The sequence below is a fragment of the Cylas formicarius genome, unplaced genomic scaffold (assembly GCF_029955315.1).
Source record: "Cylas formicarius isolate icCylForm1 unplaced genomic scaffold, icCylForm1.1 PGA_scaffold_1__22_contigs__length_36826433, whole genome shotgun sequence".
Lineage (NCBI taxonomy): Eukaryota > Metazoa > Arthropoda > Insecta > Coleoptera > Brentidae > Cylas > Cylas formicarius.
This window is the reverse complement of record NW_026844264.1, coordinates 10,028,070-10,053,359: the sequence shown is the minus strand read 5'-3', so window position 1 is coordinate 10,053,359 and position 25,290 is coordinate 10,028,070. Positions and strand designations below refer to the sequence as shown.

Genomic DNA, 25,290 nt, shown 5'->3' with positions numbered 1-25,290 from the left:
GATGTTTCTTAGTCTATAAATATTTTGTTCATTAGCCCTTGGCTGAGTAAATATTTTGATGAATGTTTTGGGATTAGATAAAAATTATTCTATACAATATTTTTTTTTACATTGTTACTAGGAAAAATTTACATTATCTTATTTGGCTCAATGTCAACTTTACAATCATTAATAATCATGGCACTAATGCAAAATTGTAACTCATATCAGAAAATATTATGGAGACAGGCTACTTAGTGCATGGTTTATTGGTGATATAGGTAAGTCTAGAAATCACAACGAACAGTCTGACATTCCTAAACCTCTACACATCTATATATATTATCTTCTACACTGCATCTACAGTACTAATAATTGTGTACTTTTGATTTCTACTGTTCAGCATTGATTTTTTCGTATTATTACAAAGACAGTTTCTATTATGTAATATGCTAGATAGTATTACTGTAATTAGAATAATATATATCACAAAAACATTACTAAAGGGAGGCTCCTTGCTGACAGTTTATTGTTAATACAGGTAAGTCTAGAATAAATGTATGCCAACTTCTAAGGGGCATCCTACTAGTTTCGGTTTCTAATGTCCAGAGGTTTCTTCAGCTTAAATTACAAAAAATTACATCATTCGTATCGAGACACATTTTATAACAAAGCCTTTTGTTGTAAAATGCTTTGTTATAAATTCGTCAGAATTATTATATGCAAATCTTTTTAACTTACAATTCCTTAATAATATGTTATATGTTCATAGCGATTTTTGCAGGGTATACGAATTTGGTGAATCTGCAAACTCCTTCAGAGGAAATTTATATTTTGGCATATCCGATGATCATCGCAGAACAAAATTAAATGTAATGTCTTTGCTTTTGTAATTACTACGTATTTATTTGATTGGTTCATGTTGATGAAGCATTAATTTTATTAAAAACTTATGTATCTGGTCATTGCGAATTCAAAGTATTCACAACATTATTACGAGGGTCGTTCAGTAAGGCCTTACAAAAATGTTTGCCATTGAATGAGTTACATCGACAAAAGGTGAATATAAATCTGGACGCAGTGTGGAAGTGTCGACCCTCTCATTGATTGAAAAAATACATGAAATGATTTTAAATGATCGATGAATAAAATTGTGGTGTGAAATTGAAAAATATAACGGCAAAATGGATGCCCCGTTTGCTCATAGAATAAACGCCATCTTGTGGTGAACTCTGGAGCTATTTTGGCGCTTTTCCTTAATCCTGATAAGTATCTGTGTAGACATATGACTGCTGGATAAATGCGGATACATTACTACTTGCCAGATACAAAAGAACAGTCAAAACAGGGGAAGTTTAAGAGGTTATGCCTACTATCTTTTGGCTGCTGACGGAATAATCTACAATGGTAACTTGGGAAAAGGAACAACGATAACATTATGCGTCGTTATTCGAAGAGCTGACCAAAGAAATAATCGAAAAAGTTTCCCATGTGAAACAGAAAAAGATCCTGTTTCAACAAGACAATGCACGGGTGAACATCTGCGAAGTTGCAATGACCAAGATTATGGAATTAAAGTTCAACGTCCACCGTATTCACCAGATTTGGCTCCCAATAACTTTGTTTCCATACTTGATGACACGTCTAACCAAGAAGTAATCGCCCAAACAAATTAAAAGGAGCTTATGTTGAAAAATAAAAAAAAATCCCTAGGATTTATTGAACGACCCTCATATTAGGACGCGCGACATGATAACAGTGGATCATTACATTAATTATTTAGGGTATTGTAGCAAAATTGATTGCCAAAAGTATTGATTTTGTCTTCATTTTCATTTCATTTGCACGCAGCCGTGGGTACTAAAAAAATTCCTCCACTTCTTTTTCAGGAGTGGCACTCGTCCGTCCCTGTTTGCCCAACCGATACTATAACCTCCATCGCTTTGAAGAAACAAAAGCCAACGGCTACGTCATCAAAACAACGTTCCCGCGGCTCTCAGTCCGTCGACGTAGTACCGCCGGTAAACAATCGTCGTGGTGCCGCTAATCGAAAACGAGAGAAACGCGTCTCGCACGTGGGCAGCGGGAGTGGTACGGTACCAACTAGATATGGCATTGTCTGCGACAAAAACGCTAAAGGTGCGCGTTGTCCCTCAAACGAGAGCGTTATCAAACGGTACCGGGGTGGCGGAGATGAAATGAAAGATGGACATCTGCTGGTCGTACCTGAGATAACTGTTGCCGCGGATGTGTGTCATAGTGCTAGCGTCGAGATTAATATTGGAGAAAGTGGCGATTTAAAGTTCCGCGCGGCATCTGCGACAAAGAAGTCCGGTGAGAATGTCGTGTGTGGTACCAGAGGCGCCCGGAAAATGCTCGATAAGTGCTGCGAAAATGTGAGTTGTGAGGAAAGTGACGGTTCATCAAACGGTAATTGTTCGGAACAAGTTTTGCCTTCTTCGAGTAGGGACGCAGTGGATGTGAGTGGAGATGATTGGTTTCAGGACGTAGAACGATCTATTGGTCGAGTAAGTATCGGAAATCAAAAGCATCGATAATGTACCTGATTAATGTTGCTTTGCATCATTCTACAGACTGCTTCAAAAAAAAATCCCTTTATCAGTTAGATATAGGAGACGAATTTTCTTATAGAAACATATTTTAGAATTTTTAATTTATGTATTTTATCCCATTCGTTCCTGATAATGTACCTAATCAATCTTGCTTTGCATTGTTATATAGACCGCTTGAAAATAAAGCACTCTATCTACCATAGGATGGACAATCAAAATATGAAAAAAAAACACATATCCTCAGTTTCTGCCTAAACTATGCAAAATTTTAATAGGAATTTCTTAAGAAAGTGATCTTTATTTTAACCAAGGATTCCAAAAATATCGAAATATACATTTAAAATAACCAAATTTTTTGGGAGGGGACACTTTTGGGACTCCCTGTATCAGCAAATTTATAATATTTTTAATGTTCAGGAGAGTCCAAGAAACTTTTGTTCTAAGCTTTAAAAAAATCCATCTATCTATCATAGGAGACACATTTTCTCATTTAAACATATTTTAGAATTTTTGTTTGCGATAGTTTATCTCATTCATTCCTGATAATGCACTTATTAATCTTGCTTTGCACCGTTCTAGAGACTCTATCTATCATAGGAGACATCATTCAAACATATTTTAGAAATTTTGTTTTATATATTTTATCTCATTCATTCCTGATAATGTACCTTATTAATCTTTCTTTGCATCGCTCTGGCGACTCCTTGGAAATAAAAATCTCTCTATCTATCATAAGAGACGCATTTTCTCATTTAAACATATTTTATAATTTTTGTTTTCTATATTTCATTTTATTTGTTACTGATAATATACTTAATTAATCTTGCTTTGCATCGTTCTAGAGACGTCTTGAAAAAAAAATCTCTCTATCTATCATAGGAGACGCATTTTCTCATTGAAAGATATCTCTAGTTAATTACTTCATTTTGCGGCAATATATAAAATGTCAACACCACGGTAAAGAAAAATACGCTTTGCTATTTTTTCCGGTATTTTTACTTGTAGGGTATTCGTGTATTGGTCGACGTTTTGACACCACAAAAATTGCACTGAGATGCGGGTCAAGGTTTTTTAATAATTGCATCTGCAGATAACTTTCTTCTCTATAATTAACAGTTAATTGCTATCAGTCGTTGAAAATGCCTTTAGAAATCGTTCGGTTTTGGTCTGGCATTTTTACGACTGGTTTTGTTCATTTGAGAGAGTAAACGTATGATTGTCAGCATTTCATATTATATTTCATATATTATTACGAGGAGGTACCTTGAGGTACGACTATAGATAAGTTTTGTATCGAACAAAGTGGTCGCCCCGTAACAATGAACACGAATTATAATTGCACCTACTAAAAAAACACACTTTTTGCACCTCGCTTTTACACGGCCTATTTTACCGCTTTCGTCCAAACAAAGGGAGGATTTTAATCTCTTAGCGAGGCGAATTTAATTAAAATGCTAATTCGGTTTGTATAGTTAGTTGCCCTTCTTTTGGCTAGAGTCTTTCAGGTTTTCGTTTCGACCTCGCTACGTTGTTGTTTGACGATCTAATCGAATCTATTTGAAAGTTCTTTGCCGCGATTTAACCAATCGGAAAAACGCGTGACCGTAAGGAAATGAAAATAAAGTAATATTTTTCGGCGTTCTTGGATGTCATATGGAGTCTCTAAAACAGAGATAGCGCAAAAGTGCAAAATACATACTTATACAAAACGTTAAATAAGTAGTTCCAAATTCTGATCCTCTGTTAGAAAATGTTCTAATTCTGGATAATAGTTTTTAATTCAGAAACTATTAAGGGCGCCAAAATACACAAAGAAGATCGTATTGATTACATAAAGAAAAAATGTTGCCCTTCAGATGACCTTCAAATTGATAGTTAGGATAATAAAATATATCCAAAAGCGCATCGTCCAGAAGGCCGTGTAAAAGAAGTCGAGAAAAGTATTGTCTTCGAAATGGTTCAAGATACCTAAATAAATGTAAGACGACACCGCTGATTGGGTGGTAAAAACTTCTGCAAAGTTTAACGATTTTACCATTGTAAGAAGAATTTTGTATTAGACTCCTCCAAGCTCCAAGCTTAGCTTAATAGGGTATTCGGAGCATTGTTCACTTTAGGCGATCAATCGTATCTGCTTTTAGAGTAGGGGTCTCAGCTCCATATAACAACACGCACCAAATATAACATTCTTTGACGCAATTGTTGGTTTAAGCTGTCGTTAGTGAAGAATGATTTTATTCTGTGACAAGTTCTGCGAGCTGTTTCAGTTCTACACTTAATCTTTTTATGTGGATCCGGCTGTTCTGTGATATAGTATCTAAGAAATTGGGTAACTATCTCAATGTTTTGTTGGTCTAGCTGTGGGCGTGCGGTTGACGATATTCGTAAAAACCTGAAAAAAATTGATATTTAGTACTGCAGCGTTGCCAAAGGACTACCAGCTATTTTGCTCCAACAGTTTTTTGTTATGGGGTAATGTTATTTTTGGGTGAAACATGATATTTTCGTATTCAGTAATCTAAGATTCCCGGTTTGGCAGCTATCGGATCTTTTCTGTAGATATTGGCTTGTGTTAGTTCTGATGGTCAAGTCACACGTCACTCAATTCTCTCGTTCTGTGGCGGATTCTGCAGTGGGATGAGGATGTTTTTAGGTTCTTTATCATTTTCGCTATGGCTAGCGCTTTCGGTTCGGTGCTTTGCATAAATGTATTCATCGAAATTTTTAAATAATTTGTAACCGAAATAATAAAATATTCTAAAAAATTTTCATACGTAATTATGAAGTAAAAATATTGTAAATTATTTGAACTTAAATTTTTGTTAGCAGTAACTTTTATGTTACAAGCAAAGGAATTTGAGCTCTAAATTTGATATAGGTATAATAATAATAACAATAATAAAAATTAGATTACTTACTTGTGAATATATTACTATTACTTAAAGAAGGAAAAGCATCTGATATCTCCAATTATTTTAGTCAAGTAACACACTTGATAACCCATGAACAAAATGGTTTCCTTAAAATCATAAAATTATGTCTGTGTGGCTAGTGGCGGCGCTCCATAGGGTAGTGATTTAGCGCCATTGATGTTTTCGTTTTTCATTAATAATATAGTTGTATGCAAATGTATAGAATGTATACATTTGCAAAATTATTTGGGGGCTATTAGTTCGTAATGCCGCTTTCAAATATTATCTAGTAACTTTTAATTACTACGTGGTGTAACAAGTACATTACCCAAATTGAAAACACGCATTTTTTTTTTAAATGTTTGCATTATTTGTTGTTTGTATGTTTGTATGTTCCATGCGCTTAGGAGACCGCCTCACTCTTAAATCGAAGGAGGTAGCTTTCATTTCAGATTTTGCATTAACTTAGTGGACTGCCTGGAGTTGCTGAGCAAACTGAATTTTCATGCAAGTTACCGCAATTTTTTTTATCAAAGGTATTCTCTATCACTTGATGATATTATTTAATCACTTCTCTAATAAGTGAAGTTTTCGGTATTGGTCCCTTACAGTGTTACATATTAATTAAACATAAATTTTTGTTAGAGTGAATATAATGTTTATGTAGTTTTACTATTACCTACTCTTACTTTACTGGGGAGGATATAGTTGAATAGTTATAGTTTATAGATATCATAAAATTGATGGCTAAAATTGTCTCGCAAATGGATGATAAAGATTATTGTCATTGTTAGATTTAAATGTTGGTTCGACTGACTAGGGAGTGTTACGAAAGTTATGAAGTTTCGATTATGTTATGGTTATGTGAGATGCAGGATATGTTAATATTTTTGTTAAGTATTAGTAAAGTGATCCGTGATTGTTTCATCCATCCGCCAACGGTCACTACATTATTATTATAATTATTGTTATTATAACATATTTCACAACGTCAAGTTGTAGTTATAATTCATCACTCGCTCACTGCAAGTATTAATGATTCAAATAATAAACAAAAAATCAAATACAATACAAAAGATCATGTGACATGTATAGCCAGCAATGAAATTTTTAACATTAATAATTATTAGAAAAAGTTAAAGAAATTATAAAAATAACTTTTTGGGGCCGGTTTACGTATCCTGAAGAAGGCATTATCCAGAAGCAGGCATTTTTTTAAGTTCTATTTGCTATAGAAATTAGCGGAACATAATTGAGAACAGCTAGTATATAGCATTTAAGTTACATTCATTCGAAACTTTTTTTCGATCAATGTGCACCAAACGCTGCGACACCGTGAATACTATTATTTATATATTTACAGAACGGTACGACGATGAGCATCGACGGTGAGACCGAATCTCCTCTAGCCTCGACCGCCGACGGTGCGGAGCGTGGCGTACCGAGCAACTTGTTGAACGACCCCCCGGCTTCCCGGCAGGATGAGCCTCGCGAAATTTGCGAAAACTCGCATCAGGCAAATTGCCACGATCAAACCGCGACCTGGAAAAGTGAAAACGTTGAAACTGGCGGAACGTCCGCGACGAACGCCGAGGAAATCCTCCTTGCCGCTGATTGTCGTTCGTCGAAAACGATCCCCGACGATCCTTCGTCGACCCACGGGGATCCATGTGCGTCGGACGGGGTCCCAGAGACGGCCTCATCGATCGGAGTCGGCGTTGTCGGATGCGCAACTTCGCTGAGCTGCAGTCTCGTATGTACGGCCAAAGGCTCCGCCAGTTTCGCTTGCGACTGTCCGAACTCGCAGGACTCCAGTCCATCAGCAGCGGCGGTAGCAGCAGTAAAAAAGTGCCGCGACGACAAACTCAACGTCTGTGACTCAACGGTCGGTGACACGGTGCCAAAAGATGCCACCCGAAGCGACGGAGTCGTAGAACGGCCGCGGAAACGCGAGCAATTGTGCTGGAGTTTCCGAAACGGTAGGCTAGTCTTCGATGCTGTCGAGGAGGAGGAAGACGGCAAGAGTGACCTTGACGGTTCAAGGCATCGGCGGGAACAAGTGGTTGACGCGGCCGACATCCTCTACAGCAAGGATATAAACAAGCGTCCCGATGAAGGTAGATCTAGATTAAAACGTTTGGGATGCAAGCTTAAAGAAGCTGGACTGACCGACGATAACCTCGGCGATGCGGACGTCAAACGAGACTTAGAAGGTGGTTTTGCTCGTAGTGGCTCTTTCGAGGCTCACGCGTACGACCTCGAACTGACTGAGGATTCGCCACGCGAAACTGTCGTTCCCAAATATATCGATTACGATCAATTTCAAAGAGGCGCCTCGTTCGAAACCAAAGGCGTTCTGAGTTTAGATTCGAATCAGAACGTAGTGAACGAAGACGATGGCGATCCGGAAGATCTAATCCCGGAAGAATCTCACGGCTTCTCGCAATTCGACGTGAGCACTTTCCCAGGCTTCCTAGACGATGAATCCGACGCGTGCAGCGATTGCGAAGAAGAAGAAGAACATTATATAGTTATCAAGCGAGGCAAGATGCGTGGCGACGGGAGCGGTCTTTCCGAAACTGTCAAACATAATCCGGATCGGGACAACTTGAAGTCGCTCCTGAAGAAGCCGGGACGCGGCAAAGAGAAGAAACCAAATCGCGTGGTCTTCAACGAGAACAAAAACGAATTCTTCGACGCCGATTATATTATCCTTATCCGCGAGGAGTGCGATTATGACGACGAAGACGACGACGGTATCTGCACCTGTAATCAGCACGAGATCGTCCGGTTGACTTGCTGTGAGCCGAATTGTAACTGCAACCAGGGCTACGATGGATTCGACCAGACGCCACCGAGTCCTAAGTTCGCACCGCCGATCGAGTTCGTGGACGCCGTGACCTTGAGCCCGCCGGAGGGTTACAAAGACCTGGAGCTGGGGGAGGAACAGCTCATGGCCCTGCAACAGATGGCGAGGAGGAGCCAACGGACGGCCGTGTGCAGGGAGTGCAGCGCGAGCCAAGAAGAAGCAGCGGTTGATGAAGGTAAATGTTGGAAAGCCTATATGCGTATAGGAACAATCGATTGCCTTGGTGGGTTTGTTTGGTCTGGCGTGCCTCGTTGCGTAGGCGTAAGGATGTTGAGTCGATAAGTGTCCCGCGATTAATCCTAAATGGAGCGAAACGCGAGCCATGTTGTCGACACTCCCGATATGCCGAAGCTTGTTGCTATTTTTAGAACGGCAGCACCGATTATATTCGATTTGTTTACTACCGATATAAAAATATGAGGTATAAAAGGTGGAGTAGTTCGAATTAGTGATCGCCAACGCACATCTGTTATTTGTTTCACAGAGAAGAACATTCCCAAGTCCAGGTCGACAAATATATTAAATTAATTAAATAATTAGTACAGATACTTCAATTACTCAAAATTTCATATCAACGATGTGCAATTTATACCATCTGATTGGTAGTTAATATTTTTTTACTCCACCAGTAATTTATAATAACCATACCAATGAAAAATTCGTTTTTCTACTCCCTTCTGTAAAACGCCTAATTACACACCGATCTAGCGTGCGCGATGCGCCACTTTACCACGTTCGTTTTGTTGTTCCCCACGGATCCGAGCCACTTCGGACATTTCCGGGATTTTTCCGCACCGGTTTGGGAGCAATCGGATGTTTTCGGAGATTTTACCACACGGTTTAAATATTGACATTTGCCAATTCTGACGGTCATGTCAGTGAATGTATTCGTGTTGTTTTGCAAAAGTGTACCCAAAAACCAATACATAGAAAAATGTTATGCAATATATCAGACAATTTAAATACTACGTGCTATAAGTTACATTAAAATCTAGTGGACTAGTCAGTAAGTAAAGTGACATTTATAATTTAAGCTTCCCACAGAAATTTAATTTACCGTTCGCATGAACTTTAGTGGTTTATTACAGTTTTTATATTAATATCTTGCCAAGACCAATTGTACGATTTTCAAATATCCATGTCTCATCAGTACAAAAAAAAAAAACAAAAGGTTAGGACCCCCTTTTTCTTGCTTATACGGTCTTAAAAATTTAATCCTCTTAAAAGCCCTAACCTACGGTCTCTTTCTTTCAATAAACTACTTATTGATCAATTGTAAAAGTTAAATAAACAACATAACGTTTTAAAATTGTGTTGTTTATATGACATATTCAATAATACGTCTTTCTCTCTGTCTAACGTACCCAGTTTAAAAGAGACAACAATAACAGAACCGGAATCTGTCATAGCGAGAATGTTTCAAACATTTTTCAAATTCTGCTGCTTTGTCCCGGTAAAGAAAATGTTTATGTTAGCAACGTGCTGCAGTGTTGTCACATTTCGCATTTTGTAAATTACTCCATATCTTTAAATCGAAGCCTGTATATATTACTCTATAGTTAAATTGGGGTTGCATTGGTTGAGATTATCAAAATTGACGTGAATAACCATAAAAGTATCTCTTTTTTCTTGGAGTGGACATATGATTTCGAGAATTAATTAATTTTATTGAAAATAATTGAGAATACACGAGATGCCTTATTATCATAAACGTTTACGCTGTATGCCGAGAACCATCTTAATAATGCAAATTGCCTTGTAAAAAACAATAAACAAAAGATCGAGAGAAAAATCCGCCTAGCTGTATGACTCATTCTCACCGCTAGTAAATTATCCTCAATTATGCAAGAGCTGATAATATGTATAATAATAATTGTGGCCCGAGGCTGCAAGTTGGCAAATATAATCAACAATAACATGCTCTTAAGCAAAATCGCATGTACCTAGTTGCAAGCAAAGCCCAGCAGACTATTTCGTAACTATAAAAGTGTCAGTAAGAGTAACATTATTTAGAAAATCGGCCAAGAGATAATTCTGGAAATTACTTTCGATTTTTCATATTGTCAACCAGAGGGCGTGATTGTTATCTTTTTGACAACAGATTTTCAAAAAAATTTCTTCTTTTCTTCTGTTTTAAAGCTGAGACAAATTCAGATTTTTTTGTTTGCTCTATCTTTGCAAAAAATGTGGGTGTAGGGTGTTATTTTCGGAAGTAAATGTTGATAACTTCCAAATAATCTTGCAGTCGTTAAAAAGGCGCAATCTTATGACATAACCACAAATAAATTAATGTTCCAAAAAAAAGCGATATGACTTTTCTTACGATATTACTTAAATAAAAACCCAATAAAAATATGTTGAAGTTTTACATTTCACTTCATTGATGTCTGCCTCCAAATTTCTTATTCAAATGCTAAATGATATTTAAAATCGGAATCAAATGTTGTCACACGTCTTTATTACTTTTTTCTACTACAACCTTCGAAGGACACCCGCCACGTCATGGCTGACATTACTTTATTTTAACATTATCAACAGTTTTCAAATATTTAGTATTACCTTTACTTACCACTAACTTGGTCACTAATCGTTTCACAATTTTAGTACCAATTGAGATATTTAGGTTGTAAATTGTGGAAAGGCATTTCAGAAATCAATTTAAAATAAAAATTTGTTATTATTAATATTTCGAATTTACCTAACATTTGTATTTTCCTACTGCGGTTGGTTTGTTGCCTTAAAAATGTCTTATTTAAACCATAGTTCGTCTTAATCCAATGCCTAGAAGAAATACGCGCATTTCACAACTTGGGGGTGGAGTGGCTTTTTTGGTGAAACTGCTTACTTCGATCAACATTTTCGGAACATTGATTTCCTAATTTGTAAATTCCTAAAAGTGCACTCTACAAAATAATTCATTAATTATAGCAATATTGTATCTACCACCTTCCGTATCCAATGATTACTATGTAGCATTTTTACCCATTGACAGCAATAATGTTATTGTTTTGTTAATATTGAATACGTTAACTATAGCAACAGTGATCGAAAAACTTTTGCTATCAAATGCATGGTACATTTTTTTAACATAAAACAATACAATTCTGTACTAAACAACAAGGAAAATCTTCTTGATTTAGTGGTATTAAATAATAACTGTTCGGTAGCCGGCGATATTGTAACTCTTGTTAAAGAAAGCGAAGATCATCCTGCGTTAACAATTCGCATTCCTCAACTCACAATAAAAGAGATTTTCATAACTAATACATTTCAAAAATGTTACAATTTCAGAAAGGCAAATTACGTTACATTATATGCTGAACTTCTACATGGCAGTTGGGAGTTCTTAGTTCAAATCTACATTGTGGATGAAGGATTGCCGAGGTTCAATGAGAGATTGTATGAAATTTTTTTATCGAAGTGTTTTCAAAAATTACACCCGTAAATATGCTACGTGCTATGCTAAAATTCACAAAAAATACAAAAAAACCGATCGAGTTTCAAAGATTAAGATATAACCAGAATCCCCGGTTCCGTGGTTTACAACGACAATCCTCTTGATGATCCTCGAAACCATCGTGGAAACGTTTGCTAATTTTTTAAGAGTGCATTACTTCCACCCGGTTCTTGTCGCACTGCTTACGATGTAGATTTGAACTCGAATACCATTAATCTCTATCCAATTACCGAAAATGAAATAGTTAAAGCTTTAAGGAAATTAAAAGATAAAATGTTCTCAGGGCCTGATGGAATTCCATCTTTTTTGGTTACAAATTTCATTACTGCTTTCTACAAACATTTATCGGTGATATTTAATCTAGAATCTAAAATTTGTAATCTGTAATCGACCCTGGATACTGGAAGAAACTAAGAGTGTGTCTTATTCTTAAAAGAAAAAAAATCAAGTAATCATAGACCGATCACATTTTCAACTCTGCAAAGTAAAGCATGGTTTTTATAATTCCTGATCTACGGTTACCAATCTAGTACACTTTACGGAGTATACAACAAGAGTGCTAGATAATCAAGGTCTGGTAGATGTATATACCGATTTTAATAAGGCTTTTGACAAAATTAGTCACGCTACTTTACTTCAAAAACTTAAGAGATTTGGATTGGTTGCAATGCGTGTACTACAATGGATATAAATCTAATAAATACGTCACAATATCAGGGGTGTCGCAGGGTTCCAATTTATTGAGAACGTTATTTCAGTTCTCAGCAATACTCAAACACTGTTATTTGCATTTTCTGTGTAGCTGACTGCGTTACTTTGCAGAGTGTACACTATTTCACTGGTGTACTTTAAACCATTTACACCTTAACATAGAGAAGGGAGTTTCAGTCGAAAAGATGTAATTACTGATTTTCCATATCGAATTTCAAATGTAAGTCTCGATCGTTGTACAGAGACTAAAGATGTAGACGTCAATTTCGATCAAACACTTACGTGTGTGAATCATATAGCGAAAATTGTACCTGCGGCTAATCGTAATTATGGTTTTATTGTGCGTAATTGTAAACCTTTTACAAATATCCTTGTTTTGAAGACCCTATACTTTAGCTCTGTTGAAACCTTATAAACTCTCCCAGTTGAATATTCGTATACCACGGTTAAATTCTCGCACTAAAGACACTTTTTACCGTGTTAACGACAGAAAAAAATCTGTTAAAAAGTACCGTGTTCCAATTGTAATAATTTGTCAAATGTATGTGATATATTTAACTGCATACAGAATGGATTGAGAAACATATGTTTGGGGTCACGTTAGCTGTATATAACCTCAACGTAGATTGCAAACTGTCTTAATTGTGTACCAAAGGGCATATCGCTGTTGGAGAATTTAGTTCCGTTACTAAGTATTATTTTTGTTTTGATATTTCTATACGTTGCTCTGTAAATGAATTGTTTTCTGTTGAGCAATAAAGCAGTTTTTATTATTATTATTAATTAAATAATTTATAAAATTAGTTAGTTTTTAGAAATTGATTAGTTTTGGTTAGTTAACTAAAACTAGTTTTTAATGAAAAAATAAGTGGTAATGGCAAGGATATCAAAACCTAATAATTGTCAACTACTGTACATAATTTTCTGCGCCTCTGAGGTATTGTAAAATAAGTAAAAAAGACAAGTAACAAATTTTAATTTCAATTTTAATTATGATTTGGTATGCTAGGTATTAACAACAATTTGTTTAGTGTAAATTTTTCACAAAACTCAACTTGTTTTTAGTTTTACCTACTTTAATCCATATTTTTGTTCTGATATTTAGATGCAGTTTTAACTGTTCGAAATCGCTATTTGGTGACAACGCAAGTAATCGCAATATTCCTACTGATAGCACGATAACCTAGGCAAAGCCAACAAAAATGAGTTATCGATGTTTATTTCCGGAAAGTTTCCAACATTCCCTACCACTTTCCTTGCAGAGATAGAACAACGAGCAAGTTATATCCCGAATTAAATGTTTTTATATTTTCTTTACCGCGCTGAAATGAATGCAGCTATAACCTTTACTTGTTTGTTATACGTTCGCGCTTCATTTGTAGGTGAACTGCTAGTGTTTTTTTTGGCGTTAAGATGTTATTCTCTTGACCGATATAGCGGATTTTTAAGACTTAATCTCCATAATCTTTCAAAATAAAGTTTCTTAACCATTGCCGAAATAATTGGACAGTCGAAATCTCTCGAAAAAATCGATAGATTATGATCCGAATCGTAGTGAAAGGCACACAAACCTGGCAATTCGCTCGACTTTAAGCAGGTGGACGTTAATTTTGCTTCGGCGCATTCTAAAACTCGTTTTGTCGTAATATCCTGTGTTTCGTGGGAACTTTTGTCTTCGAATTGCCACTAATATTTCTTGACGGGTAAATTTTCCATCGCCACTCTCAAAATCTCGCCGCACGGTGTACCAGGGAGAGCCCAAACTATTAAAATGAACCCATAATATATTTCGTACAATGAACGTTTTCCTTATCATAGACTAATTAAGTAATTTTCGTTTCTTTCAAGCAAACAAACTTAAATATTTTAAAAAATGCGATAACAATATTTTGTTTTAATCTATAAATAACTTTTTTTGGTTAATTGTTACTTTTGGAAGACCCTGTATTATTTTTTCTTATTTGCTTAAATGTAACTATTTCAAAATGTTTCTACATTTTGTGTAGTGTTATTAAACCGTTTTCATGAATTAATTATAAACTGTTTGTAAATATAGAGTTTTTTTGTATAATAATTATATTGTATTAAAGTTTGATGTTCGTCATTATTTTTTTTTTTCATTGATGTGTTTTTATTAATATTAAGTAAAATTTATTGGCATTACAAAAAAATCGAATTAGTCAAACACCTAGGGTTTGCGCCGCGAATTATCAAAAAACGCCACGATAAATGACCCTTGAGTGAACCTGCGTTTAAAGCGTCTGAAATAATTGTATGCGATAATTGGAAAAGATTTAAAGTGCCTTTAAAAATTGAACGGTTGTGTCGTTGTACATGAATAGTAAAATGTGTTGTTAAATGCAGTTTAATTAATTGCACGGTCATAATTTGTCGCGAAAATATGGCCGACAACACGTTGTTTTAACTGCTACTAGTGAAACAGTTGTACGTATAAACATGAAAGCGTTAGTCGATGACGTTTTTCAGCACGTGATTTATATTTTTGCAATGGCCACTGTACTCTGCACGATAGGTGATGTATTATGGTAATAGCTAATTGTTGTTGTAGGCGTACATATGGTTTACGTACCACAGAAAACATTGTGTGTCCCAATAAACGCTCACAGGCGATCTGCTGTATATTGCCAATACGATAATAATAAAATATATTTTAATATAAGTATGCTGAAAGGCCTATAATGGTATATTATGCGACAAGTTTGGTAAAGGACATTTGAGTCTCGAGTTTATTTGGCACGAGCGGAGCGCAGTGGAGTACATTTTTGCAAAACGACACAAATACATTAAATGACATGACCGTCAGAATTGAAAAACGTCAAAATTCAAGCCTTGCGGTAATATCTCCGAAAATATCCGATTGCTCTGCGGTAATATCCCTGAAATGCCCGAAGTAGTTCGAATCCGTGGGAAACGAAACTGACGTGGTAAAATAAGACTTTTCGCACACTAGAAAAAGTTTATTTCTGTGCAACTAACAACTAGAATTCAAAAGTAAGGAAAAAACCAATGACAATTAAATTTTACTCCAAATTCTATTGTACTTGCACTTTCGGTGTAGTGGATAGATAAATTTAGTCACTGGCAAAAAAGTATTTTAGAATATTTCTTATTAAAAAAAAAAATTAAAATTGAAATAAAGTACAGGGTGGTCCAAAATAATGAGAATATCCGTTTATCAAAATAGAAGTACCATAAATTTAGAAGATGTATGGCAGCGGTAAACAATTTATCAAAAAACAAAAGAAAAGCCTATCAATATTGAATACAAAATTGAAACTTTGTTAAACTGGTTTTTATCAGAGATTTGCATACATTTACGAAAGAGTCCGATGATGATTCGGTGTCAAGAATCCCAAAATTTCGCGGGTATTTTTTTAAGTTAAGGCACGAACCATATGCCAAAACGATTTAGATGACAATATTATATAGAAAATCGTTTAATGCTAAACTGTATGTGTTCTGTTCTAAAAAAATATATTTCAGTGGTTGTGTGTGGTGTTAATTTTAAGCGTCTTTTATATATCAGGAGCGGGATACTGTGCCCGTGCCTACCAGACAAAATGACTAGAGTTCAATTGTGAACACGTGATCTCGGTGACCAAAATAAGATGTCTTATACATAAATAGATCCAAAAGCGCCAGTCCCAACGTCTGTATTACTATCTGTTAGACCAGCAAATTGGAAGAAACAATTCATTACTGTAACAAAATACTGCCGTTATCTCGCGTAAACACCATGAACTCAATAGACTGCTGCATTAGAGCAAACGACTGTTGTATCGAAGCAGTTTATTAATGCTGTTTCTATGTATCTAATTGGGAAATTAATTATCGCAAGTTCCGTTGGAATGCTGATAGGTGCTCTACTCTCGTGATACATATGGTTCCTTTGATGCCACCGACAGAGGAAACCGATGATGTTGTTAAGACGCTAACTATATTTAGGTTGATTTTAGATGAAAATATTATTAAGGAAGTGTTGTGTTAGATGAGTAAATGTGAATGTGGATTCCCCAGTCGTTGTCAATTTCAATTTTAAACCTATTCAATAAATAGATATAAATATCCTAAAATAAGGGTGCTTGAAATGAAGTTTTATGCAGAAATGTCATAATAAGTTCCAACCACTTGCAACCAAAATGTCCATAGCGTTCACCATGATTTTTGATGCATTTAATGATTCATTTTTCACTCCTTTTTATTCATAAGTTGATGCTTATATGACAAGTGACGTTGTTTAAATTTAATTTTTATTGATGATGTTTTTTTGTATCCTCTAAATATATGATAGTTTATACTTAGTATAATTTGATATTATCATTATTTGTGTTTTTTTATTATTTTTATTTCTACGGAGGCCGAGTTAATCGATGATTTATCTGGTCTCTTTTTCGTATAAAGTTATCAGCAATCTTTCTATTACAGCGCATACTTTTTTGTTCCCGACTGTTAACTCTTATATTTAATTAGACTGGCTCGTTGGGCATTATAACAATTAAATAATTAATTAACTTATTGCATCGGACACGAACAAAGCACGTATAATACTTTTTTCTCCTCTCGCAGTTTATTTTACTGCTGTAAACAACGTCCGTACACAGCAGGTATTGAATTCCGTTAGATACACGATACTTGTGTTAAACATTTTATTGCCCGCTAACTGTTTTTATAAACAATACGAAAATGTCCGTTGTTTGGGTGAGGTACCGTTTTTATGAACGTTTGTTTCATTGTCGGTGCGCTAGCGATAATAAAAATAAATCGAATCAAAAATTTCAATTGCAACAGAAATGGCTATTCGTACGTACACGTATATATCAGCCCGAACTGATCCCTAAGGAGTTATACGCTACTACTTGGAACTTTGAAATCTTTGAAATTGGATAATGCGACCCACATTTTAACTTCTTTACGGATTGAATTACGAAGCATTTAAGCTTCGGTTTGCAGGATTGATTTGTTTTGCCTTTCCTATGGGTTGTTCTAGAATTAATTCTTAAATCGGGCCTTGAAGTTGTTGAATTTTAATGGAATTAAGGAATTACACTCGCTATTTGGCATTTAAATGTTTGTTTGAAAACTAACGTTAAAATATTTGTCTTTTTTCTTGCAGATATTTATTTGTTGGTTTTTATTGTCTCTTTTGTAGGATAGCATGAATGATGTAAAAATCATAATTTTAAGGACGGGTTGGTTCTCAATATAGAGTTCCTAATATCGGCTGTATGCGATATAAGGAATTAAGGATAAAGGAAAGCAAAAGGAATTAACTTTAAAGGTTTGTTACCTTAAAGCACAAAAGGCACAAAATGACAGAGAAAGTAAAAAAAAAAGGTTATTAATCCTAACAATTTCACACCTTCATTTCTTACTAGTAGCCGCGTAAGGACAATGTTTTTTGATAGAAGAAAAAAGTTTTGCTAATAGATTGAAATATAAATTGCGACCTGAAATTGGGGCTTAATAAACAAAATAATTAGTCTTATCTCTCGAAAATATGACGATGATAAAATAGGAATTTTTTTAGCAGACAATTTCAATCACAGCGCGAAGTAAGAATTTGTAAGCTTCTGCAATTTTACCAGAAAATCTAGTTGCCTGTTTTAAGAAATATATTTTTCTATTTTCCTGTAGTTTTATTAAACTATTGTTAATTTTCGCAGGCAAGGATTAAAATTTTATTAAGTAACCTTTGCAAATGTTTCGCTTTGTATATGTGTCACTGTTTTTTTCAGATAATTTGTGACAAAAATGACGTTTGAAATGAAAATTTCTTTGTAACGAAATGTCTAATTAACACATTATCGATGCTCGTTTGATGAAAAATTCTTCATGTTAGATTTTTCAATTTAATTTTTAATCTTATTTTCTTAACCTTTTGTTTGTCGTCAATATCAAAATTGAGCATAGCATCTGTCAAGTTTTTTTCATTTGTTTTCAGGCCATAATAACGCAAAGTTTTCTCAATACGCTCTCGCCTTTGCGGGGAAATTACTTTTGGAGAAATGCTGTTGTTCTGGAAATGCGCGTTGTTCATTTTCTGACAAATGATTCTCTCCTAGAAGATGAATTCGAATTTCCGACGGGATAATGCTGAATATATTATTCGGTATTGGCTGTTATATCTTTCCCCGGCACTAAATAGATCTCAAAATTGATGCAGTGTCTTGACTATGAGTAATAATAAATCGGGTCAGTGCACAGAGAATAATTTCCGTTCTTAATTATATACGAGTTATGTACGAGGTGTACCACATAAGATCATATTTTATCGCGAACGATTTGCTAATAAAATTTGAATTTGAATTGAAGTGTGAACACTATGGATGCCGTCGAAGAAATACAAATTCACTATTAAATAGTTTTAAATAGTCTATTATCTAAATAAATTTATATGATAGATGGATAGAGAATTAATTGCATTTTCGTGTTACCTTTTCCGTAAGAAATGAAAAAGTTGATTAACATAATGAATTTCTTCAGCAAATACTCTGTTCAACCAGAAAGTTAAGTTTTTGGTGGAGATGCTTTTGATGAAATAGCTGATTCTAACAGAAATTTGGTCGAATTTTGCTAGAAATAGAGCTTTACTAATGTTGTCTAGTAAAAACTATTCGTCTTTGTGAACAAGTCGCTGCAACACATTCAACTTAACTCATAACACTCTCCTATTTGAGGAACTCTTTTTTTCTTAGAAAAATTCTTTTGAGCATCAACTCCGGGAATCATATGTTGTAAACGACTCATTGGACACTCAATTTCCGATTTGGCACGACTCAGTGTTTGAGTGGAGCAATGTCTTCTTCACGCCGAATCCACCACAGAAGTGTCGAGCACCAAATATATTTGACGTCACCATCTAAGTTATTCCCCGCATCTGGAGGTAATCGGCATTTTACAAGAGAGAATCTTCTTCCTAACGGCGCGACATCATCTGCTCTGAAAAATAAGTTGTGCTGTTGTGCTGCTGTGCTGTTTTAATATGGTTCTTAAATTTAGCCGCATGATATTCCTGTGAATCATAACTTATTCTAAGGTGCGTATCATCAGCATAAACTTAATAACTCTTATAGAATTTTGCTGAATGCAACATGAAAACCAGCGGTCCCAAAATTGATCCTTGGGGTACATCAGATGTTACCGGTAAAGGGGAAGATGCTTTGCTTCCGACCATCACCCTCTGAGACGTGCTCCTCAAATAAGAAGACAAAAGTTTCACGGCCTCGTGCGAGAGTCGATAGTGCTTAATGTCATTTGGTAGACTTAGTAGAAAGCAGTTAGTGACTAATGGTATCAAAATTTTTCGAGTAGTCATGCAACACCAAATATAGTCTCTCACCGTTTTATCTAAAACGTCTCAATTCCGGTATCTAGGAATCGTCCCTGGAACAATTTGAGACACGCAGTGCTTTTTTTGAAGTCTTATTTATTCTAGGCAAATTTTCTTAGTTGTTTAGAATGCACAAAATCGCCATAAATTTCCATTGCAAACGCTCTTTCTCAACCTCTCATTAGCTTCTTGTTTTTTGGTGTCAGCCATAGTGCCATCGGCCGAGTTATTCGACTTGTCTTTGGATTAAATATGTCTATAAGTTGTAACTGAAATTTTTCAACCTTCGAAGAGTAAAGTAGAAACTAGTGATTTAGCTACAATGCAAGCTAGAACGTGACATTTTTTACTTGAAAAATACATACCTTGCTAGATATTGAAACACTTAATCATCTGAAGATGTTATCGATGCTTTGTACTAAATTTTCTGTTAGTCACTACAGCATTAACCCAAGCTCATTCGGTCTAAATTAATTTCTTCATTTCGCTATACGCCCAAGTCGATTAACACACAAAAAGGTTGTCTAATTAGCCAAAGATGCTCCCACGCTGTACATATGCGTTGTATTTTTTCCACGGACGGTTAAGCTCGGTACGTATGCACTGGAATTGCTAAGATTTAGTTTAATGACGGACTTCCTGGTGTGTAGTTTGCAATCGCGTACGGTTTTCGATCGAAGCCCGTCGATTGGTGAGTCAAAGTAGTTTTATTAGTGTTCCAATTCGAAAATCAATCTCTGTTACGTCCTCGATCGAGGATAATTACCCCCGGCGGGCCAACAGATCGTATAAAAATCGTTCAGTCCTTTGTCGACGACGGAAATTTATGTTTTGGACCATTGCGCCCGTATTTTTTCTCTTTGCTTTCGTTTTAAGCGGGTCCATCAAAATAATGCCCGCTGTTTCCGTGATTTATCCGACGTTCGTAAAAAAAATTAGCCGTAATGTCGCAGATATCGAAAGGGAAAAGCGAACCGAAAGTAAAGTCCGTTGATGTTTGTGTGGAAGAAACCTTGAAAGGCATTTTGCTTAAGTTTAAGTGCGGACACGTACGAGTGACATGGATGCGCGGCCTCTGAAGATGCCAAGTGATATTTTGGCGAAACGTCAGGCGAATGATCCTATTCCTATTCCTATTCAAACAACGAACGGATGAACACCCGGATTACCACGAATACACACACACACACACACACACACACACACACACACACACACACACACACACACACACAAACACACACACACACACATATATATATATATATATATATATATATATATATATATATATATATATATATATATATATATATATATATATATATATATATATATATATATATATATATATATATATATATATATATATATATATTCCAACTGACTGATTTGGGTGCAGTAAACCGGAAAATAATGGCAATGGAGGTTCGAAGTTCTTTTAATTTCAAACACTGAAACATTGACTCCCACATTCCAGGAATCATTTTGTATATGACAACCGGAATATTTAACGATTGTCTAAAGAAGGGTTCCTCGGATTTAGTGAGAACGAATAAAATTTTTAATCCTTTTATTGTTTTAGGAAGCTATTAAACGTAACACGTATTTCTTACACACGGGAATCATCAGGGGATGAAATAATATTTAAAATTTAGCAAATTATTCATAATATCATATCATATGCATGTTGTATTTTTTTAGCGATGTACTGCACTTAGAATTTATTTCTCTTCTTGTTGTGTTTTATATTTTAAACCACTGTATCCCGAAAATGTACGTTTCCATGAATCCAGAGCTTGATTGGTGTACATTTTTAATATAGTGGCGAAAACCTTGCTTAAGTCTCTTTCAGATTTTGAAGGGATTTGCATTTTAATTTTTCATCTTTACTGCACTTGAGTCCTTATAGATATTCTGGATTGCGTGAACATATATTTTGCTCAGGTTATTTGTCGTCAAAGTTTGAAATAGTTTTGCTTTTTCAATGTCGATGAAAATCAGATGAGTGGATAAATTGCGGGCTTCTCTCTTTTGCTGCAGGGAGTAAATATTATCTAAATACGAGCTTCCGGCGGGAAAACCACTTTGCTCTTCAAATTCTTGTCACTCTCTCTCAATTCAAAATTCTGCTATACTCGTACAACCTTCCCATTGAACTAGTAACACTGATGCCTCTACGATTTCCGTATACTTCTCTATCTCCTTTCTAATATGTCATATGTTGCAGTCTGCTGTTTTTCATCTTCTTAAGATCTGTTTTTATCGCAGTCACATTAATGATTTCTGTGTCAACCTGTGTTACCTCAATTTCTTCTGTAGATTATTTAGCAATATATACGTGCAAACAAAAAAAAACGTCAACTGAGACGTAAACAAATTGGAATAAGGCCGAATCCATACAAAAGGTCAGTAGTTGTAGTTGATTTCGTCTCAATAACATCAGTTTTCTTGTCCTTTTTGACAATGCACCCCTGATCTAGAAAAATCATTGACAAGATTGTTAGAATGGTTAGAAATTGTTTTAGTGTAATGTTTATTTTAAGTTATGGAGAAATTCTTAAATAACTTGTAATGAAATTTTACCGAAGAAGGTCAAGTATTGGAATTTATGCTTTTAAGATTTTGAATTTATTGTATTTTAAGAGAATTTGTACTTGGTGGCTAACTTAAAACAATTTATTGGTAGAACAAATTGAAAAACCAATATTGATTTGTTTAAATTTTTTAAGAGCTTCTGGAGTTTACATAATTTAGTTAGATTATTCCAACATCATAATATAATTTTCATTTTATTAATGAGCTTATATTGCTATAACAATATTCCAGCTTTATTTATACATGACATCATAGTTTGGCCTACTGCAACGAATCTTTTGCAGGATTTTTTTCTTTACTAACCCCCATTCCTCAATTTAATATATTTGAACACGAAAACTTTTCATGTCAATAAAAGAATTTTAGCTAAAATACGAGTCCTGCTCAAACTTTCATTTTGATTACAGCCTTTCTTTAAAAAGCAATTTTCTTTGACACCATAATATTTTATATCATAATCATTTATTATACTTTCTGCCTATTACCAAAATTTATTCATGGGCGTCACATATTTCTTTTAAATTTTCATAGCAAGGTGAAAAAGTGACATATACTAACTTAATCGTATGGGGGCAACTCTCAGCCCTATGTAAGATTCTCATAATCATGGAATAGAGTGGTGACGCAACAAAAAATATTTCTCTTCAATTGTTCTACAGTAGATGATTCTAGGTAATTGCTTCATTTTGGCTATATAAGCGGCGGAGGGTTGGAGCTTTGGTTCAGTTTTTTTGAGCTACCTAGGTGCGATAAGCGATATATTAACTAGAGCTATCAATTTGCTTCGTGACTTTGTGTGCATCGTGAGTGCTTACTAATTTTTTGTATCGAACAAAAAGTAATTAAAAATGATATCAGGTGGAAAAAAACGGAAAGTAGATGCAAAAGTTCTCCCAGTTTCAAGAAAATTAGACTGAAAAATTATTTTGCACAATGTTGTACTATTTGTTTGTTGTGTAATGAACTGACCTATGCTGTACTCACTGACAGGACAAATAAGAAAAGACAAAGTCCAGAAACTTTACGCAAAATTTGAAAAAACAACAGCAATATAAGCAACCCAACAATCTAAACCGCGACTTAGGTCTTTATTTGTCATCAATATGGGAATGAGGAATGAGTGACTCAACAAAAACCGGCGCAGGACGAATACAGAAGTTTTGTACAAAGTAGCAGCAAATATTTCAATAATTCACAAAAGCTGAAGTGGAGCTGTGCGATTTCTACAATTTCAAAGAAGGCCATTTTCCTGAGCTTAGAAAATTTGCAAGAAGATTGATTTGTGCGTTAAATGTGGACACTTCTTTTCAATGATGAAAGATAATATAAATTAATATAAATAACATAAAATTGTGTTAGGTTATTATTATTAATGTTAGATAAATAGCAAATATATAGACAATAACAAACAACTAACAGGTATCACAAGAAAGAAAATCCTTAATATTGTAAAGGCGAGTCCTAACAATCTATTTTTAAGAGTGTATTTGAATTTTTGCTTGACTAGCTATCTCCTTCAGTTCGATAGGTAATTTATTATAAATTTTTAAGGTCAAAACAAAATTACTATTTGATGTAAGAGACAGTCAGTGATTAGTTGATGAAAATCCATTTATCAAAATAAATTAGAACTAAAAGTTCAGATTTTGACGAAATTATATATTTTTGCATGACACTTGTTTCGACAACACCGTCTCTTTATCAAATGTAATATTTGCAAACTACCTGCTACTATATATACCGAAAAATGGCAATAAAAGCTTAATTAATGTTGTGAGAATTTAAGTTCAATTAAGGACAGTCATTTAAATCTAATTGATCGTTAAGCAATACATTTGAATATCTCATTTTGTTAATCTCCATAGCTTCCAATAAATTTAATTTTCTAGTTTTTGTGGCTGTATGTAAAATATCAAATCAAAAATGTTCTAATTATGCCACACACTTAAACACAGAAAAACACATTTTTGGATATTTTATATACAGCCACAAAAAATAGAAAATTAAATTTATTGGAAGCCATGGAAGTTAACAAAATGAGACATTCAAATGTATTGCTTAACGATCAATTAGATTTAAATTTTGAACTAAAATTCTCACAACCACATTAAGGTTTTATTACCATTTTTCGGTATGTATACTAGCAGGTAGTTTGTAAATATTATATTTGACAAAGAGACGGTGTTGTCGAAACAACTGTCATGTAAAAGTATTTAATTTCGTGAAAATCTGAACTTTTAGTTCTTATTTATTTTGTTAAAATTCGGTCTTAAATTGTACTGAATATCCGAGTCTCTACATCTGCCGAAAGAGTATTTGTATCAGGCGAAAACATATTTTTCAAACTATCTCTGAATCGACGAAAAAATTGTTAAAACAAATTCAATCCCAAGTCCAATAATAACATTTTTCCCCTCTGTATCAATAAAAAAATGCGTTGTTTTTGTGGCACATTTTATTTCATTGTTTATTTAATGCCATGCGGAACGCGGTTTTTTTTTCAGAATTCATATATGTGCTTTTTGTGAACTTTTTTTAATTGTTTATAATGGAACATGAGGCTTTTCTTGTGCGGATTCACCCTGGGAATAATATCCCTCGTCAGCCACGGCTTTTCCCTAAATGTATTTCACTAAAGAAAATGATCAATGAAATGCCCTTAGAAAGAGTTCATGAAATGTATTAAATTGATTCTCAAGGTTTTTCCCTGGATCATAGATCTATATTTTAAAAGGTTCCATGTTACTTTTTTTCCTGAATAGTCGTACATATTTTTGCTCTACTCTATCAAATTAACTTGAATAAGATGGTCAGAAATGTCAGTATAAACAAGGAATTCA

The 25,290-nt window shown here is 34.7% G+C and overlaps 1 protein-coding gene across 1 annotated transcript in view; it reads left to right on the top strand.

Annotated features, from left to right (window-relative positions):
* LOC132696321 (uncharacterized) overlaps nt 1-25,290 on the top strand; it is a 175,958-nt gene that overhangs the window by 31,930 nt on the left and 118,738 nt on the right. The window contains exons 5-6 of the mRNA XM_060661075.1: nt 1,869-2,507; nt 6,828-8,508. Coding sequence (XP_060517058.1) covers nt 1,869-2,507; nt 6,828-8,508 — 2,320 coding nt within the window. The remainder of the gene's footprint in view (nt 1-1,868; nt 2,508-6,827; nt 8,509-25,290) is intronic.